The sequence below is a fragment of the Schistocerca serialis genome, chromosome 6, assembly GCF_023864345.2.
Source record: "Schistocerca serialis cubense isolate TAMUIC-IGC-003099 chromosome 6, iqSchSeri2.2, whole genome shotgun sequence".
Classification (NCBI taxonomy): domain Eukaryota; kingdom Metazoa; phylum Arthropoda; class Insecta; order Orthoptera; family Acrididae; genus Schistocerca; species Schistocerca serialis.
In genome coordinates, this window is record NC_064643.1 from 327,798,698 (window position 1) to 327,820,267 (window position 21,570).

The 21,570-nt window shown below is 40.0% G+C and overlaps 1 protein-coding gene across 1 annotated transcript in view; it reads left to right on the top strand.

Annotated features, from left to right (window-relative positions):
* LOC126485102 (peroxiredoxin-6) overlaps positions 1-21,265 on the top strand; it is a 54,087-nt gene extending 32,822 nt beyond the window's left edge. The window contains exons 3-5 of the mRNA XM_050108725.1: positions 2,218-2,435; positions 8,385-8,457; positions 20,336-21,265. Of these exons, the coding sequence (XP_049964682.1) occupies positions 2,218-2,435; positions 8,385-8,457; positions 20,336-20,464 (420 nt within the window). The 3' untranslated portion in view covers positions 20,465-21,265. The remainder of the gene's footprint in view (positions 1-2,217; positions 2,436-8,384; positions 8,458-20,335) is intronic.
* The last annotated feature ends 305 nt before the right edge of the window (positions 21,266-21,570 follow it).

The following is a 21,570-nucleotide window of genomic DNA, read 5'->3' on the forward strand; positions in this document are numbered from 1 at the left end:
GGTAGTCATTAGATATTGTGAGAGAGCAGAATGGGGTGCTCTGTGGAACTCACGGACTTGGAATATGTTCAGATGATTGGGTGTCACTTGTCGTACATCTGTACGCGAGATTTCCATACTTCTAAACGTCCCTAGGTCCACTGTTTCGAATGTGATAGTGAAATGGAAGTGTGAAGGGACACATACAGCACAAAAGCATACAGGCTGACCTAGTCTGTTGTCTGACAGAGACCACTGACGGTTGAAGAGGGTTATAATGTGTAATAGGCGGACATCTATCCAGACCATCACACAGGAATTCCAAACTGCATCAGGACCCACTGCAACTACTGTGACAGTTAGGCGGGAGGTGAGAAAACTTGGATTTCGTGGTCGAGTGGCTGCTAAAAAGCCACACATCACACCGGTAAATACCAAAAGGTGCCTCGCTTGGTGTAAGGTGTGGATGCAGGATGTGGGTTTGGCGAATACCCGGTGAACGCCATCTGTCGACATGTGTAGTGTCAACAGTAAAATTTGGGGGGCGGTGGTGTTGGTGTGGTTGTGTTTTTTTGCACCCTGTGTTGTTTTGCTTGGCACTATCACAGCACAGCCTACATTGATATTTTAAGCACCTTCTTGCTTCCCACTGTTACAGAGCAATTTGGAAGTGGCGATTGCATCTTTCAACTCAATCTAGCACCTGTTCATAATGCACGGTCTGTGGCGGAGGGGTTACATGACAATAACATCCCTTTAGTGGACTGACCTGCACAAAGTCCTGACCTGAATCCTATAGAACACCTTTGGGATGTTTTGGAACATGGACTTCGTGCCAGGCCTCACCGACCGACATCAATACCTCTCCTCAGTGCAGCACTCTGTGAAGAATGGGCTGCCATTTCACAAGAAATCTTCCAGCACCTGATTTGAACGTATGCCTGCGAGAGTGGAAGCTGTCATCAAGGGTAAGGGTGGCCCAACACCATATTGAATTCCAGCATTGCCGATGTAGGGTGCCACGAACTTCCATTTTCAACTCGGTGTCCAGATACTTTTGATCACATAGTGTATGACTTAGTGGGTGATGTTTTTCTGCTTTCCGTGCATGCCGTATGAATCTTGTGGCACCATCACACAATTTCCATACTGGATTCATATTCTGAATGAGAATAACATATTGAAGATCAGGAGTTCAGTAGGTACATTCTCAGTGCCCACTCCAGCACTATTGCCAATATGGAAAATTATGCTTTTAAGAATTTCTGACAAACTACACCGGCAGGTCTCAAAACGTTGTTTGGATTTCGTATAATTAAGGGAACTCTAAACACTCTGTATTCGGATGAGACATTGAAAATGCAAATATTCTTATGTAGTACGTCCAGAGACAGATTTTTCTGGCTGAGAACAAATTTGCATCGTGATGACATGGTTATACCCACTGACGATGCAGACAATTTTTACTAAGTTTTGATCTATACACACTGCCTGTAGTAATCGCGGGGGCAATTATTCCATTTACAGAGCAGATTTCTGTAAAACCAATATGTGAAAGGAAAGACAATTCCATGAGGCATCAAAATTTACATGTTATGTGGTAATAGTGGGCAAGCTTACAATTTTATTCTTTAGTGGGGAGCATCATCTGAATGTCAGGAGTATTTGTTGAATGCATTTAGGCAAGGTCCAACATTAGTCTTACAGAAAGCATAGAGAATAAAAAGGGAATATGACATTCTGATTTTTCCTTCATACAATTTATTCCAAGCATTGAAAGAAGAAAACATTTGTCCTACTGAAACTGACTGTTGGCCATTTTGCTAAACCACCTCTAATGCTGCAGAAGGAAGCAGTGAAAAAGGTGAGAGTCTTTTCAGGAGAATTTTGCAGCATAGATGACATAACACTTCACTTTTGCAAAAGATAGGCTTTCCTTGTAAAATGTGTATTTATGAGTCCCAGGTAAAATTTATTTTGGTATGAGAATGTTAACATTTGTTATTTATTATTATTTACTGAGAGTGATTTCTGTAATTTATTTACAATTATGGCAGTTTAAAATGAACAAGACAATGGTTTGTGTGTGTGTGTGTGTGTGTGTGTGTGTGTGTGTGTGTGTGTGTGTTTACATACTAAAAGTATTAAGTCAGTGTGTAAATATATTGTTGGTAACAGTGATAATTTTAATATATGCATATAAAACTTAAGTCATTAACAAATTTTATGTGGATATAGGATATAAAAAGTTATGGTGGCCACGTAGCAGATAAATTTCCGTACCCGATTATTGCTGATGAAGGAAGAGATTTAGCTGTTCAGTTGGGGATGCTGGATCCTGATGAACGTGATAAAGATGGCCTTCCATTAACATGCCGAGCTGTTTTTGTTATTAGCCCAACAAAACGGCTGAAACTTTCAATTTTGTATCCTGCTACTACTGGTCGTAACTTTGCGTAAGTAGTCATTTTACATATTAATAATACAAATTTGAAAATAGCTGTAAGATTGAGTACTTGCATATTTTCTTTATTGTACTTTTTTTTCATGTGTAGTGTTGTTAACTGTCATTGAGAGATGTAAATATGGTACAAAAAATTTAACATGTTATTGTGAAACATTTAGGAAAAAATAAGAAATTGTTTCAACAATTTAAATTGAAACATGACATAACATGTCGGAGGAAAAGCCATTGGAAAAGACAGGGGGGGGGGGGGGGGGGGGGAGAAGAGAGGGGGGGGGGGGGGGAGTTAGACTTTGACTTCCATTTTTGCTGTTGTAGATAAAGATTAATAATTCTTCTTATAATGTGTACACTACTATTAAAATTTCTTGTAACCATGTGTTAGTATTGTTTTGGACATATGGATTATTTTATGCAGATACAACATTTTGTTGATATGTTATTGCTAAGGGGATTGGTGCAAATCTCTCTACTCAGATTGGATCATTCCTCATCAAATCACCCAATAATTCTAAGATTTGTTACACTCCACCTCATATTTTTAAAACTTTCCACATTTGCTTAGACTTACAAATAAGAACTTTACATTTTTTTTAAATTTTCTTTCTCAGACTAAAACTTCCTTAAATTTTCAATGAAGTGATGATGTTATGATTTGGCATAAGTTAAGAGAAACACAATTATTTAAGCAGTAAACCCATCAGGGGCCCTGCATTTGTTTTCTGAGTATTGGAACACGTCTAGTTGAAACTGCTAATTCAACCCAAATATCTAAGCTCCTGGGATGTAAGGCCTTATGTGAGTACCCTGTCGAGTCTGAGTTGCATAATACCCCATAAGTGGTTATCGGATCCGATCTAATGGAAGTGGACCCCGCAGAGTTACATGAAGAATGAAAAAATATGGGCATTATGGAGGTGCAGAGCTATATGGGGAGAGTCAATGGCAAATTGGAAAAATCTGCAACATTTATTCTAATGTTTAGTACTTGGAAATTACCTGAACATTTCCTTGCAGACTCAAGGTTCGCCTGTTCTTAACCCAATGCAATGCTACAGATGTCAAAGATATGGCCATACCGCTATGGGGTGTAATTAGAGGGCTACATGTGGCAATTGTGGAGACAAAGCTCACGAAATAGGCAATTCTTGTACACTTCCTCCGAAATGTGTAAACTGCTCTGGGGATTACCCAGTGTGGAGCAGAAAGTGCGAGGTTTACAACGAGGAAAGGAAGATTCAGGAGTTGAAAGTCAAGAGATGCATACCCATGGCGAAGCTAAAAAAAAAAAAGCTTTCAGAGCTATGCAACTGCCAGTTTTTGCTACTCCTTTTGCATCATCCCTTAAGACACCAATCGCGAAGTGTGATGCCTCCACACAAACTCATATTGCAGATTCAAGTATAGTGCACTTGTCAGTGTACGTGTAGGGGAAATGCCCAAATGCCCCACTTGAAACTGAAGTCGTTTGGAAGCTGTCAGCAATGGGCTTACCACCTAAGCCACATACCACTACCCTACATTAGAAGCCAACTAAGCTGTCCCTGCAATCTAGGCAACCAGCTCCTTCAATCAGTAAAGAAAAATGTCCTTCAAAAAGTATTTCCAAGTCCAAGAAAATGGTAGCTAAACCTTCGGATCGGTGAGATCTCTCCCTCCCTGATGGGGACTGCGGGTTGGGTTGTTTGGGGGGAGGAGACCAGACAGCGAGATCATCGGTCTTGTCGGATTTGGGAAGGACGGGGAAGGAAGTTGGCTGTGGCCTTTCAAAGGAACCATCCCGGCATTTGCCTGGAGCAATTTAGGGAAATCACGGAAAACATAAATCGGTATGGCTTGATGCGGGATTGAACTGTTGTTTTCCCAAATGAGTCCAGTGTGCTGGCCACTGCGCTACTTCGTTTGGGTGGGGACTATGCTCTTGAGGATATGGACCTCTAATCAGAGGAACTGGAGAGCAGGGAACCAGTTAATGTTCCCCCTGACGTCCCTGGTAAATCACACCTCTGAGGGGAAAAAGAAAAGAGCAACCATCGCTACACTCCACCTCATATTTTTAAAACTTTCCGCATTTGCTTAGACTTACAAATAAGAACTTTACATTTTTTTTAAATTTTCTTTCTCAGACTAAAACTTCCTTAAATTTTCAATGAAGTGATGATGTTATGATTTGGCATAAGTTAAGAGAAACACAATTATTTAAGCAGTAAACCCATCAGGGGCCCTGCATTTGTTTTCTGAGTATTGGAACACGTCTAGTTGAAACTGCTAATTCAACCCAAATATCTAAGCTCCTGGGATGTAAGGCCTTATGTGAGTACCCTGTCGAGTCTGAGTTGCATAATACCCCATAAGTGGTTATCGGATCCGATCTAATGGAAGTGGACCCCGCAGAGTTGCAGTGGAATTTGAATGGATATCGCTCACATTTGGAAGAATTACAGCTCCTGGTCCAGGAGAAACTGTTCTACATATGCTGACAAGAAATGCATCTTAAAGTCATCGACACAGCTGCATTAAGGGGTTACCACCCATACAGGAAGGATGATGCTACTGCAGACAGGGCTAAAGCTGGAGTGGCTGTTTTCATTGATGACAGATGCCACTTCTCTCTTGTCCCTCTTACTACGACCATGCAAGCAATTGCCATGAAAGTTCTCGCACCCTTTAATATCACAGTCTGTTCTTTGTACTTTCCCTCTAATGATGCTTTGGATGCAGATGCACTGGCAGAACTATTCTGGGCCCACGCCCATTCCTCCTTTTGGGGGACTTCAATGCACACAATGTGCTGTGGGGCTCAGCTACCTCTTGCTCCAGAGGTCGCATGATAGAGCAACTCGTCCATTCTAAGAAAATCTGCCTTCTGAACCCGTGTCAGATGATGCAGTTTTCCACAGTTACAGTGTCTTTTTCAGCCATTGATCTTTATGTTCCCCAGCTATCGCAGACTCCGTTCTGTGGGAAGTAAATACAGATTCATATTCTAGTGATCACTTCACGGTATCTGTCTGCCAATTAGGGCGGTGGCTGACAGGAGACCATGCAGATGGGTGATACAAAGTGCAAATTGGTTGCGCTACAGTTAACATGCTATTTTTGAACAAAAGGATTGTGCACAGAGGCAGTGGCCCATACCATTTGTGAGATTCAGTGGGCTGCCGCAGAGTCCATCCCTTAGTCTGGTAACTACCTCAGATGACAGCCTGTACCTTGGTGGAATGACTACTGTTGATGGCCAATCAGGGCCAGATGAACAGCTCTGTGGAGCTTCAAACAATGTCCAACTACAAAAAATCTTAATGCCATCAGGTCTGTGAGAGCACATGTGAGGCGAGAGAAGAATGGAAGAGGGGTTTCTGGAAGGAACTCACAACTTCCCTTACTCGGTCCACCTCCACTCTCCACTGCGTAAGTTTGGGAATCAATAAGACAGATTTCAGGTAATGGTAGTACATGTCCCCTTATATGGCTTTGTCAAGTAATGGGGTCTTGGTATACACACCAGAAGATGTGGGTCAAGTTTTAGCTGAACACTTCTTTACTGTTACTGTGTCATCCAGACAAGCTTCTTTTCTTGTGTTCCATGGACCGAGACATAAGGAAACTCAATTTCTTCTCGCATAATTAGGAAGTCTAAAACCTTCTGTTCTCCATGTGGGAACTGGAATCAGCTTTGTCCGCAGCCAGAGGTACTGCTCCAGGACCTGATTAGATCCATTATGCCATGCATCATCATCATCTGTGCCCTGAAGCGAAAGGACAGCTCCTCTTGTTTCAGTCACATCTGGTTTGATGGACAATACCCCACGACTTGGAAGGACGCAATATTAACTCCATTCTGGAACCAGGCAAGGACCGAAGTGCCCCTATTAGTTACCAGAGTGTAGCCCTTACCAGTTGCATGGGTAAGACTCTTGAATGCACGGTCAACTGCTGCTTAATCCGGCTGCTCAAATCCTTAGGTCATCTGAGCTGCTCCCAGTGCAGTTTCAGGCACTATCTTCCATCCTTGACAACTTAATTCTACTGAAGAAGTCCTTATGCTGAAACTATTTGGTTTGTGTGTTTCTTGACCTGGAAAAAGCATATGACACTACTCGGAGGTACAACATCTTTCACCAGCTTCATGAATAGGGACTAAGTGGATGCCTGCCGTTTATTATCCAATCCTTTCTCGAGGACCTGCACTTTCAATATCATGTTGGTTATGCCATGTCTGACTGCTATGTTCAAGGGAATGGGGTCCTCCAAGGCAGTGTCCTCAATGTCATACTGTTTGCCATTATTATCAATGGCATTTCCTCCGCAGTCAGAAGCGTTGTCAAATGCTCTTTGTTTGTGGATGACTTTGTGATCTTCTACTCTTCCTCTGATCTTATTATGATAAGGCAGCTACAGCTGACCGTTAGAGGCTGGAAACCTGGGCCGGGACAAATGGTTTTCGGTTTTCACCAGATAAGACTACACATATCAATTTTAATCAAAGTTTCGACCAACCAGTGCTCATAATGGGGGACAATATTTTACGTGCTTTTTGTGTTTATTATTTGACTCTGAATTAACTTGGCTCCCACACCAGAAAGACCTAAGACTTCTAGTCATTGAATATTTTGAAATGCCTTAGCAGAAAAAGATGGGGAGCATTCAGATATAGACTGGAGCCTTTCGGACCAACCATTACAGAGTATGTGTGCAGAGGCTGGTGAACCTTGGGATGGGTCGGCGGTGGTGATTGTGCCCCAGCATACGTAGTGCCTCTACGGTGCCCCCTGCACTTGCCGCTACCCCCCAACCCCCTCCCTTTGCCTCCCTCCTTTTCTTTACCCTTTCTGCCATCCCAACATCATTTTTGCTTCTTTGTTCACCCATATTTCCCTTTCCCATCAGCTGGACTGTGCTATTGCTGTTGTTCCTCTTTAGTTTCTGCCACATTGAATTGTGGGATTGATGGCATTACTTAGTTCCCCCCCCCCCCCACCCCCACCCCCCCCCCCCCCCACCCCGCCCCCCTGCGCCCTGCCAGCCATTCAACCCACCAACCAACCATGTAGAAGGAGGCAGCAGCTACAAAATGTGAATCTATTCAACTTAAAATAGGTTTCGGAGGGTTAGGAAAGTACCCTTCCTTTTGAACATACCTTCCCTTGTCCGTAAGGAAGGGATTAATAGTTCCACAAGCTAGGTTTAGTATGTGTAAACAAATTATTATCATAAAAAATGAAAATTGGGAAATAGAAAAACTGGCTAAGATACACGGATGATGGAAGAGAGGAAGTCTTTTTAAATCATGGATTAGGAAAGAGGAAAAAAACCTGCAGTTAGTGACTGTGGTGGAGATTATAGTAATTAGCTGCCAGAACCAACATTAAAGACACAAAAGTGAGCTAAAGATAGGAGGAATACAATTGGAATTAAAAATAAGGGAATATCGTAAAACCAAACAATAAAAAATCCGGGTTGGAATATCAAGTCATGAAAAGGATAGATTGCTACTCACCATAAAGATGACTATTGAGTTGCAGACAGGCACAACAACAGGTCTGGATTAGATATGCAGAGACAGAATGTGTTTTTCAAAAGTAAAATGTGAGTGAAAGACAGGGGCAGAATCGTGAAGCCAAGGGGTGAATGGTGAGAGTTAAAAATTTATTGAAGACAGGCTTCCCATGTTTGAAGTTTGGAAGCGCTAGTTTTACAAGATACGGGGATCAAGTTATACAAGTAATGAAGAAGTCCCAGGGTTCTGGTGTTAGGTTCTACTTTCTGCTTCTCAAAAGTATTTTTGTGTAGCTGGTTTTTGTTGTAATAAGACGTCCATCACTGTGGCATGTTGTTCATGCTGTAACATAACTGTGACCAGTTTATTGCCCAGTGTTAATTTGTTAATGATTTTGTTGAATTATACTGTTAACACAATTTTTATCAATATTCTTTGCAGTGAAATATTGAGAGCAATTGATTCACTGCAGCTGACAGAGAACAAGAAGGTGGCAACTCCTGCAGACTGGCAGGTACAGTGTACTTTATTATAGTAAATGCTGTGCAGCTTCCCATGTACCTCTGTCTACATTTTATGTACTTCTTTATAATAGAAATGTTACAATATAAGTGATTAAAAAAACTTAACCTACAGCTAATTGTTGCATGGCACATACATATGAAATTTTACTAATCTAACTAATACATGTTACACATGCTTGTGGATTTAAGTGCCGATAATTCTGAGGCCTTACGTGGGTACTTGCATCTCATGTTTCATTTACAGCATGAAACATTAATTGCAATTATGAATGAGGTGTTACACAAACAAAATGTATATGTGTAGAGTGTTTTGTCACTGATGGTGATCAGTTACATTAGCTGCACCAATCTTGCATGATCTTTGTCAGTATTACTGTTGTGTTAATCAAGTTGCTCTTATTCACTAACTATATTCTACATGTTCAGATAACTTCCGGGAATGCAGCCAGGTAATATCGACAACTGCCGATACTTCGACAGGAGGATACCCTGTCATTTTTTAGGCAAAACTCACACACACACACACACACACACACACACACACACACACACACACACACACACACACCAAAAGTTATCAATAGCGAAATTAATAATCTACTGGTGAGGTAGCACAAACTGTTTCTGTTTTTCAACAAGTGAGAGAGCAGTAGTAGTATAGAATTTAAACAAAAACCACCATCTCTATTTATAAGATTACTTGCTAATGTAGTTTCAACAGCTTCCTTAATAACACTATCCCAATAGCTGGAAGTGGATGCCAGAACATCTGTGGTGTTATATTCCGTAGGATAACCAGTGGCAAGGCAATGTTCTGCAATGGTGGATTTGCTTGGCTGTTGTAAATGTGTGTGTTGCTTATGCTCAGTACACCATTCCTTCATAGTCCTGATAGTCTGACCAATATATGACATGTCATGACTGCAAGGAATATGTTAGACACCGCCTTAGGCATACCAACATCGTCTTTTATGAGACTAAAAGGAATTTGATTTTATTTTTTATTTAAGCATCTAGTTCTGTTGGACCAAATTGAGGAGCAAATCTCCATGGTTATGGAATGTATCAGTACACGAAATTACAACATAAGAGTAGTAACAGATGAACCCAAAAAAGTCAAGCCACAAGTTTAAGTAAACACAAACAACAATATAACATAGGAATCAGCTTTATTTGCCCCCCCCCCCCCTCTCTCTCTCTCTCTCTCTCTCTCTCTCTCTCTCTCTCTCTCTCTCTCTCTCTCTCTCCCTCAAGGAACTCCTCAACAGAATAGGATTGACCCATAAGGAAACTCTTCAGTTTGGATTTGAAAGTGCATGGATTGTTGTTGTTGTTGTTGTTGTTGTTGTGGTCTTCAGTCCTGAGACTGGTTTGATGCAGCTCTCCATGCTACTCTATCCTGTGCAAGCTTCTTCATCTCCCAGTACCTACTGCAACCTACATCCTTCTGAATCTGCTTAGTGTATTGATCTCTTGGTCTCCTTCTACGATTTTTACCCTCCACGCTGCCCTCCAATGCTAAATTTGTGATCCCTTGATGCCTCAAAACATGTCCTACCAACCGATCCCTTCTTCTAGTCAAGTTGTGCCACAAACTTCTCTTCTCCCCAATCCTATTCAATACCTCCTCATTAGTTACGTGATCTACCCACCTTATCTTCAGCATTCTTCTGTAGCATCACATTTCGAAAGCTTCTATTCTCTTCCTGTCCAAACTGGTTATCGTCCATGTTTCACTTCCATACATGGCTACACTCCATAGAAATACTTTCAGAAACCACTTCCTCACACTTAAATCTATACTCGATGTTAACAAATTTCTCTTCTTCAGAAACGATTTCCTTGCCATTGCCAGTCTACATTTTATATCCTCTCTACTTCGACCATCATCAGTTATTTTACTCCCTAAATAGCAAAACTCCTTTACTACTTTAAGTGTCTCATTCCCTAATCTAATCCCCTCAGCATCACCCGATTTAATTTGACTACATTCCATTATCCTCGTTTTGCTTTTGTTGATGTTCATCTTATATCCCCCTTTCAAGACACTGTCCATTCCGTTCAACTGCTCTTCCAAGTCCTTTGCTGTCTCTGACAGAATTACAATGTCATCGGCGAACCTCAAAGTTTTTATTTCTTCTCCATGGATTTTAATACCTACTCCGAATTTTTCTTTTGTTTCCTTTACTGCTTGCTCAATATACAGATTGAATAGCATCGGGGAGAGGCTACAACCCTGTCTCACTCCCTTCCCAACCACTGCTTCCCTTTCATGCCTCTAGACTCTTATAACTGCCATCTGGTTTCTGTACAAATTGTAAATAGCCTTTCGCTCCCTGTATTTTACCCCTGCCACCTTCAGAATTTGAAAGAGAGTATTCCAGTTAACGTTGTCAAAAGCTTTCTCTAAGTCTACAAATGCTAGAAACGTAGGTTTGCCTTTTCTTAATCTTTCTTCTAAGTTGTAAGGTTAGTATTGCCTCACGTGTTCCAACATTTCTACGGAATCCAAACTGATCTTACCCGAGGTCCGCTTCTACCAGTTTTTCCATTCGTCTGTAAAGAATTCGCATTAGTATTTTGCAGCTGTGACTTATTAAATTGATAGTTCGGTAATTTTCACATCTGTCAACACATACTTTCTTTGGGATTGGAATTATTATATTCTTCTTGAAGTCTGTGGGTATTTCGCCTGTCTCATACATCTTGCTCACCAGATGGTAGAGTTTTGTCATGACTGGCTCTCCCAAGGCCATCAGTAGTTCTAATGGAATGTTGTCTACTCCCGGGGTCTTGTTTCGACTCGGGTCTTTCAGTGCTCTGTCAAACTCTTCACGCAGTATCTTATCTCCCATTTCATCTTCATCTACATCCTCTTCCATTTCCATAATATTGTCCTCAAGCACATCGCCCTTGTATAAACCCTCTACATACTCCTTCCACCTTTCTGCCTTCCCTTCTTTGCTTAGAACTGGGTTGCCATCTGAGCTCTTGATATTCATACAAGTGGTTCTCTTCTCTCCAAAGGTCTCTTTTAATTTTCCTGTAGGCAGTATCTATCTTACCCCTAGTGAGACAAGCCTCTACATCCTTACATTTGTCCTCTAGCCATCCCTGCTTAGCCATTTTGCACTTCCTGTTGACCTCATTTTTGAGAAGTTTGTATTCCTTTTTGCCTTCTTCATTTACTGCATTTTTATATTTTCTCCTTTCATCAATTAAATTCAATATTTCTTCTGTTACCCAAGGATTTCTATTAGCCCTCGTCTTTTTACCTACTTGATCGTCTGCTGCCTTCACTACTTCATCCCTCAGAGCTACCCATTCTTCTTCTACTGTATTTCTTTCCCCCATTCCTGTCAATTGTTCCCTTATGCTTTCCCTGAAACTCTGTACAACCTCTGGTTCTTTCAGTTTATCCAGGTCCCATCTCCTTAAATTCCCGCCTTTTTGCAGTTTCTTCAGTTTCAATCTGCAGTTCATAACCAATATATTGTGGTCAGAATCCACATCTGCCCCTGGAAATGTCTTACAATTTAAAACCTGGTTCCTAAATCTCTGTCTTACCATTATATAATCTATCTGATACCTTTTAGTATCTCCAGGATTCTTCCAGGTATACAACCTTCTTTCATGATTCTTGAACGAAGTGTTAGTTATGATTAAGTTATGCTCTGTGCAAAATTCTACAATGCGGCTTCCTCTTTCATTTCTTCTTCCCAATCCATATTCACCTACTATGTTTCCTTCTCTCCCTTTTCCTACTGACGAATTCCAGTCACCCATGACTATTAAATTTTCGTCTCCCTTCACTACCTGAATAATTTCTTTTATCTCGTCATACATTTCATCAATTTCTTCATCATCTGCAGAGCTAGTTGGCATATAAACTTGTACTACTGTAGTAGGCATGGGCTTTGTGTCTATCTTGGCCACAATAATGCGTTCACTATGCTGTTTGTAGTAGCTAACCCGCACTCCTATTTTTTTATTCATTATTAAACCTACTCTTGCATTTCCCCTATTTGATTTTGTATTTATAACCCTGTAATCACCTGACCAAAAGTCTTGTTCCTCCTGCCAGCGAACTTCACTAATTCCCACTATATCTAACTGTAACCTATCCATTTCCCTTTTTAAATTTTCTAACCTACCTGCCCGATTAAGGGATCTGACATTCCACGCTCCGATCTGTAGAATGCCAGTTTTCTTTCTCCTGATAACGACGCCCTCTTGAGTAGTCCCCGCCCGGAGATCTGAATGGGGGACTATTTTACCTCCGGAATATTTTACCCAAGAGGACGCCATCATCATTTAATCATACAGTAAAGCTGCATGTCCTCGGGAACAATTACGGCTGTAGTTTCCCCTTGCTTTCAGCCGTTCGCAGTACCAGCACAGCAAGGCCGTTTTGGTTAATATTACAAGGCCAGATCAGTCAATCGTCCAGACTGTTGCCCTTGCAACTACTGAAAAGGCTGCTGCCCCTCTTCAGGAACCACATGTTTGTCTGGCCTCTCAACAGATTGCTGCTAAGATTTTTGAATTCTTGTGGTAGCTTATTGAAAATGGATGCAGCAGTATACTGCACACCTTTCTGCGCAAGAGTTAGGGAAGTGCGATCCAAATGCAGATTGGATAAAGATGATGTGACTTCAAAGGTGATGTGACTTACCAAATGAAAGTGCTGGCAGGTCGACAGACACACAAAATTCAAGCTTTCGCAACAAACTGTTGCCTCATCAGGAAAGAGGGAAGGAGAGGGAAAGACGAAAGGATGTGGGTTTTAAGGGAGAGGGTAAGGAGTCATTCCAATCCCGGGAGCGGAAAGACTTACCTTAGGGGGGAAAAAAGGACGGGTATACACTCTCTCGCGCGCGCGCGCCCACACACACACACACACACACACACACACACACACACACACATTTCCATCCACACATATACAGACACAAGCAGACATCTTCTGACCTTTAGCTGTCTATTGTTAAAGTAAAAGGTGAACCAATTGTGAGCGGCTCCCCATATTCCGAAATGGTCCAACTTCTGGAGCAAAATTTCATGATCAATACAATCAAATGCCGTAGTTAAATCAAAAAGATACACCTAGCATTTGAAACCTTTTGTTTAATCCATCCATTACCTCACAAAGAAAATAGGATATAGCATTTCCAGTTGTTAAATTACTTCTAGAGCCGAACTGTACGTTTGATAGCAGGTTATGTGATACAAAATGGTCAATTATCCTTAAATATGCTGATCTTAGATGGTGGTTGAAAAATCCACTTCACTTCATATTTCCGCAAAATATGACCACTCCCGTTTGAAATGCTTCCTGCGTAAGGCAAAAAGGCCATAGACTTTGGTGCCACCTCGATATTTATAGGAAGCCTTCTCACACTGACTTGTACAAGCTGGCCTACAGCTGCCACCATCCTACTCAACATGAAGGCCTACTTCATACCTTGATTCAAAGGGCCCATGTCATCTCAGACCCTGAGAGTTTGTCAGCTGAGTTACCGTATCTCGAAGTCACCTTTCATAAATGGTTACAGTGAAAGACAGGTTAGACATGAATTGTGCTGTCAACCAAATGTACATTGGGTGAGTGATGATACTACCAAGGTGGCACCAAAGTCTTTTTGTCTGAATGCAGGGAGCATTTTGAACAAAGAGTGGTCGTATTTTGCAGAAATATGATGAGAGTGCGTTTTTCGATCACCATCTAAGATCAGGGTTCTTCCAGGTTCCATAAAGGGTGAACTTGGTTTGCGTAAGGCGATTGTCTACCATATTCTTCGCAGTTATATCATATATTGGTCAGATATCAGGACTGTGAAGGAATGGTGTACTGAGTGCAAGTGACACACACACAATTAAAACAGCTGAGCAAATACGCTTCTGCAGAACATTATCTTGGCACTGGTCATTCTTTGTACTATTACAACATGGAGGTTCTGGCACGCACTTCCAGCTGCTGGGGTAGCGTTATTAAGGAACCTATTGAAATTAAATTAGCAAGTTACCTTATAAATACATATGGTGATTTTTTTTGTTTAAATTCTGCGTGTAATCCTGCTCTCTCATAGAGGAACAGAGTTTATGCTACCTCACCTGTTGATTATTAATTTCACTACTGAGAACTTCTCTCTCTCTGTGTGTGTGTGTGTGTGTGTGTGTGTGTGTGTGTGTGTGTGTGTGTGTGTGTGTGTGGGTGCGCGCGCGCCCACACCACACACACACACACACACACACACACACACACACACACACACACACACACACACACACCAGAAGTGTGGCACGCCCCCACGTTGCGTTAGCGCGCTGCGAGTGCAAGCGCGGGGGAACAAAGTCCAACTGATAAGAACTTTATACTCAGACATGCTATAGCGTACATGAAATAATTTAGTATAATGCTTGGATAATATATTTGAGAAGAAAAGGGATAAATGAACTGGCAGGAATTTGGACTTAAAGATATACTATAAGCAGCAGCAGGAGTATCTTTTTGATTTAAGCAGCAGGAGTATCTTTTTGATTTAAGCAGCAGGAGTATCTTTTTGATTTAACTACGGCATTTGATTGTATTGATCATGAAATTTTGCTCCAGAAGTTGGACCATTTCGGAATATGGGGAGCCGCTCACAATTGGTTCACCTTTTACTTTAACAATAGACAGCTAAAGGTCAGAAGATGTTACTATTGCCTTGAAAACGATAGGGCATCCTGTCGGAATATCAGGGGTTGTTGATGACATCACCCGTCTAGATTCCTTTAAGTTATTTGAATATTAAGGTGTCTTATAGTCTACATTTATGTGTTGATCCCATAGGTTATATTAGACTTTTAGTCAGTTGTAACTGTAAACACTGCCTTACATTTGAAACACCGTATTTCTCCCATTACTATCTGTGCAGTTGAAGTTTTTATTGGCTGTAAAAATTTGAGCTATATCACCCATAATAATTGTAGCATAGTTACATTTTCACAAACGAAATTGTATACCCATATAGTCAGTCAGTCTGTTATCGCACTTAAGAGTTCAATGTTATGCAAAATACAATGAGCTTCCACAAAGCCTTCTCAAGTTTTCCACTCCTGAGCTTGTGGATAAACCCACCTTTTGGTTTTACCTGTACCCACTGTGAGCAACAAACTTCACTTCTGTACCTCTTCCTGTTCTGTCTGTCAGGTCCACCTCTCAAAGTGGTACCTGCTAGACCATTGGACACTAAACACTACCCTTTCTGAGACTGTCAAGATATACCCTGCTCCTTGGAGCTTCACACGTGTCCAGTTGAGCATTAATATCCAGTCTTTATTTGATAATCTCAGGATGCAGGACTAGGCAGCAGGAGTGCCATGTGAAACATGGATCAGAATTACGAGTAGGATGCCTCTCACCTCTGGGAAAGATTACAGATAGTACCCCAGAAGATATTGCTTATAAATGTAGTACTGGTAATGGCTTGTTCACAATGGCCATTGTGTCACAAGAAGAAATTGCACAAGAAATGTGTTTCTGTACTAGTTGGACAAAATATGGTTTCTGATGGAGGGTATTAAGATATTAGGAAAGCTCCTGCATCCCACTTTGAGTCCCTAAAGTTTCCAGGTTTATAGGATTGGTTCATTTTAATGTGCACTAGGTGAGTCAAAGGAGGACAAAAATAATGAGATGTAGCAGAAATGAACTGCAAGAAACTTATCAGAATTGGGAATCAAGAAGTAGATAGTCAAGGAAGTCTGCTCTCCAGGCAGCAAGATACGGACAGAGCAAGGAGGATAGATAAGGCAGACTAGCACTGGCAAAAAGGGCCTTCCGGGCCAAGAGAAGTCTGCTAGTATTAAACGTAGGCCTTAGTTTGAGAAAGAAATACCTAAGAATGTATCTTTGGAGCACAGCATTGTACGGCAGTGAAATGTGGACTGTGTGAAAACTGGAACAGAAGAGAATAGTAGCATTTGAGATAGGGTGCTACAGGAAAATTTTGAAAATTTGTTGGACTGATAAGGTAAGGTATGAGGTTGGTTCTCCATAGAATTGGTGAGGAAAGGAATATGTGGAAACACTGGCAAAAAGGGCAGGAAGATAGGACACCCATTAAGACAAAGACACACCTGTCAAAAGGAAGGAGAAGGTACTGTTGGTGGGCAGCACATTGATATGAACAGAGATTCTTCCAGATTCATCTACGAGGTGGATGTAAACATCAAAGATAGTAAACGTTCTCAGTTGACAAGTAACATCTGAAGCAGATGTTGGGAGTAGAGATTAAAATTCGGGAAGAAAGCGCAGAGGCTGTTTTTTGTCATTGGTACACATTATGAAGATGTAGCCATGTATCTAAATAAGACTATTGGTTTAAGGTGCTATCTGGATAAGGAACAAGATTTTTGGTGGCCAACACGCATTTTGACATAGGGGTCATTCCATGTCAAATCAGCCAGTAAAACAAATTATTTGAACCTTGATGATTTAGAAATTTACATTTTTGTCATTTTATTCTACCTATTAAAAAAAGATAAAATCCAAAATTAAATTTTTTGGACATTTCTTTTTTAGTTTATTTATTTTTAATTTGTCCAATTTTTGCCACGCTTCGAAATCTTAATGTCCATAGCTCGAAGACCTGAAAGTTGTACCATTATTCAGTTTGTTATAGGCTTTAAAAGTATGTGCTGCTTGACCAGATTTATTGAAATGCTAATTTTCCCAGTGTTTTCAAAATTTTGAAAATTATAGGATTGAATTTTTCATGGTGGTATTCCAAGGCAAACATATGGAAATTTTATCTTTCTGGTAGCTGGTTTATTAAATTAAATGAAATTAAGTACCAATTAAGCATTCTCCACGATAGTATTTTAAAATTGTACTAAATTATGCCTTATGACAGTAAACATAAATAATGTAAGGGATAGCATGCAGTTTCCATTTTATATCATTTTAGTTTACAGTAGCTACAGTTCTTATTTATAGAACAGTGTGTATGTGCTTCTATTGACAGATTCATCTCAGTAGAGGTTAATTGTTGGGATAATATTAGCAAAGCACTGGTCAGGGAAAGAAGACCGAATATCTTTGTGCATGTATAACTCTTTAATCACGTGCTCAGGTAATAGTGGCAGGAAACAGACGGTGTCATGATTTAAAATGCTTAATCACCCAGAAAAATGTTGAAAGGCACATGGTGCAATACAAGTATCTAGAGCAGTCCACAAAGTGGAATATTATTCTTGTATTCCAGCATTCGTGGTTATCATTTTATTAGGAAATTAAGCAATTTAAGTCGTGACACTGGCACATTCGTGCCACTTTCTCACCGAAGGATGTTTTTATAGAATGCAACCAGTGGCTTAATAATTCCACACAATGAGTGTGGAAGTGGTTTTCTTAACATCCACATTAATCAGCTGTGGAAGCACAACATGATTAAATATTAATTTCATTCTAATTGTCTGAGTGGGGGTAAAGCACATAAGCCATCAGTAACTTCTGTGTGACAAATGATGAGCAATCAGCATAAAAAAAGGATCTTTGCGAAAAGTTTTCATAAAGCCATAGCTGTCACAGGGACACAGAAGTATCATGCATTTATTCCTATGAGCAAAGCCCAAGAGAAGGCAAAAATTGTTTCTGATTTTTAAGGATTTCAGTGTTTATAAAATTCAAGTGGGCCCAGATGCTGCATACTTTTGAAGAGATCACGGGACTTTGTGCTTGCGCCTATGAAAACAAACGGTGGATGAGAAAGAAGTAAATCTTTTGCTTATGCATCATTGTGGACCGGCCTTCTATTTTTCATAACCATGAAGACAATCATTTAAAATAAAAGTGCAATACATAATTTTAGTCCGTAATGAGATTGTTAGTGAATCATCATAACATCTTTCTTGTTGAAGCTGAGTAAACAAATTTCTCTTTGAGAGACACTCAAATAATACATTGTTAAATAACAACAGCTATATCATTGTTTAAGACAGATTATTGAACAACTTGATACACAAAATGTCAGGCAACAATAGACATAGCACAACAGGCTATGAAGACCAAATGGAAATGGGGCGGCCACGTGGTGAGGCGGGAAGATGACAGGTGGACAGCACGAACTACCACATGGGGCCCCTACATCGGCAAGAGACTCCCAGGAAGACCAAGACGCAAATGGTTGAACTTACTCAGAAAACAAGCAGGAAGAAAGTGGACCAGCATAGGCAGAAACAGAAAGACGTGGAAAGAACTAGAACTACAACTAAGTGATCAAGTGTAATTCAATGTGTAGCGTGCACTAAGTGCGGTACCCTCTTACACAGACTAGCTCACCACGTGAATCTTTAAAAGCAGCTACCCCTACTTGTAGGAGGCCTTTGCCCTCAATGGGACAACACAGGCTACATTCATTCATTCTTTCATCTGTAAAATAAAGGTATAATAAAGTAAATTACTCATGGTCTTTATTAGCATGTGTTGTCTTGGTTAATGTTAAAATATTTTCACAGCTAAACTGGGAAAGCCAAATGAGAATATATATTTAAGTATATTTGTGACTAAATAAAAATAATGATTTGATAGCATTATTTGGTGACATATTATATCTTAGTAACAAGTCCAAAACCCTACGGACTATGCATAAGGTGCTGCACTCACCATTAAAATAAAATGTATTTTAATATGCCAGTGGAACACACTAATGCAATTTGGCACACACATTAACACACAATTTAAGAGTAACATAATTTTTTTCCAAAACAAAAATTCAGATTATAAATTTTCAAAATTAAATAATTAAAACATCTTGGAAAATATAGCACTGTTATCCATCAGTTAGCACTTACTTTTTTAGCTTACAAGAAACTGAGTAAAATGGTATTAATTTTAGGTGTGCATGTCAAACAATGGAAACTCCAGGTAGGAGCATCAACAATGTAAGAAAGCATAATGGTGATGGGGTTATACATTTACACAATTTTGAAATAGATAGGGTCCTGGTTACTTTTCGTATATATAAGAATATGAACATATCTAAAAACACAGATGATGTGACTTAGCGAACGAAAGTGCTGGCAGGTCGATAGACACACAAACATACACCGAAATTCAAGCTTTCGCAACAAACTGTTGCCTCATCAGGAAAGAGGGAAGGAGAGGGAAAGACGAAAGGACGTGGGTTTTAAGGGAGAGGGTAAGGAGTCATTCCAATCCCGGGAGCGGAAAGACTTACCTTAGGGGGGAAAAAGGACAGGTATACACTTGCGCTCGCGCGCGCGCCCCCCCCCCCCACACACACACACACACACACACACACACACACACACACACAAGCAGACTTTTTTTTTTTCCCTGCTTGTGTCTGTGTGTGTGCGGATGGATATATGTGTGTGTGTGTGTGTGTGTGTGTGTGTGTGTGTGTGTGTGTGTGTGGGCGCGCGCGCGCAAGTGTATACCTCTTCTTTCCCCCTAAGGTAAGTCCTTCCGCTCCCGGGATTTGAATGACTCCTTACCCTCTCCCTTAACACCCACATCCTTTCGTCTTTCCCTCTCCTTCCCTCTTTCCTGATGAGGCAACAGTTTGTTGCGAAAACTTGAATTTCGTGTGTATGTTTGTGTTTGTTTGTTTGTGTGTCTATCAACCTGCCAGCACTTTCGTTCGGTAAGTCACATCTGTGTTTTTAGATATATTTTTCCCATGTGGAATGTTTCCCTCTATTATATTCATAAGAATATGAACAAAATGACTTAAATGAGGATTTTTTATTTTTTTTATGACTACTTAACATTAAGCAATGAATTTGCCTTGCCTTGGCAATTTTTTGGAAAATTTAAATATTTGTTTCTTATTTTATTTGTTTTCTTGTTTTTATTAGAGTGGTGGTGACTGCATGGTCCTTCCAACCCTGAAAGAGGAGGAAGCAGCCAGTTTGTTTCCAAAAGGCATTTCAGTGAAACCTTTGCCATCAGGCAAATCATATCTAAGAGTTACTCCACAGCCATAAGTGTATATCTTTGTCTTATTTTGATCTCATTTTTCTTAGTTATGAAACTGTGATGCACCTTTGTTTTGATGTAACACATGACGTGAGCACATAATGTTGTGTGAGGTAATTGAAATCAATGGAAGGGATATGAGCAGCTGTGTTTTTAAATTTCTTTTTATGAAAAGGATTTCAAAGCTAATGTTTGAAAATTATTCATGGTCTTAAATAATGAATTATAATTACAGATATTAAAGAGTTATGCTTTTTGTGTTGTGTATAAGTAATGTAAATTGGTTTGTGAATTGTGATGTACAAGCTCAAATGACATGATTTACTACCTAAAATAGACAAGAGAGTCAAATATTTCTCTTCCAAATGTGAAATTTACCATCTAGCATTGCCTTAAGCTTGGCAACAGTGATAACCATATATATTATATTAACAAGCAGTTCTGTAGAGTTTGTAACAAGGTGATTAATGAACATGTCTGATTACTGTTTGAGTTAATAAGATATTTCATTTGGTAGTGACAAGTGGCAATGTTTTAAATATTCTCTGGTGAATTATGAACTCGTGCATACACGTGAATTTTATCAAGTGTACTTAACTTGTTCTGTGATGTTTATCCGATGTACTTAAATTATAAATGTGCTGAAATCTAGTTCTGGTTGCTGCATCCAGTGCCTTTGTGATTTTATTATTAGGGTATTGTTATTAAACAGTATTTTGTATACACATAGTTACTATCTTATATTTTTGTTACTAGTTCTGTTTCTATGATGTAAAAGGAAAAATATTAGTAAAACGATGTGGAACAAGGTGCGGTTTAAATAATTGCTTTACAAAAAGGTTCTGATCCACAAAGATATGCAAATATGTTTTATTCAGATTCTGCTGAGATTGTGTACATTAGAAGATAATTCCAATTAATAAAATACCTATAAAACAGTAAACATGGCAGTCCAGGCTTCATCAAGGTAAGATAATGGACAGAAACAAGATTCCCTGCAGTGGTATATTTTAAAATTTTACTGTTTACATAAACAGGCGCACAAAAATTGTTCCATATACTGTTTGTCACATACCTTTAAAGCCATTTCACCGAACCATCGAAATGGCTTATG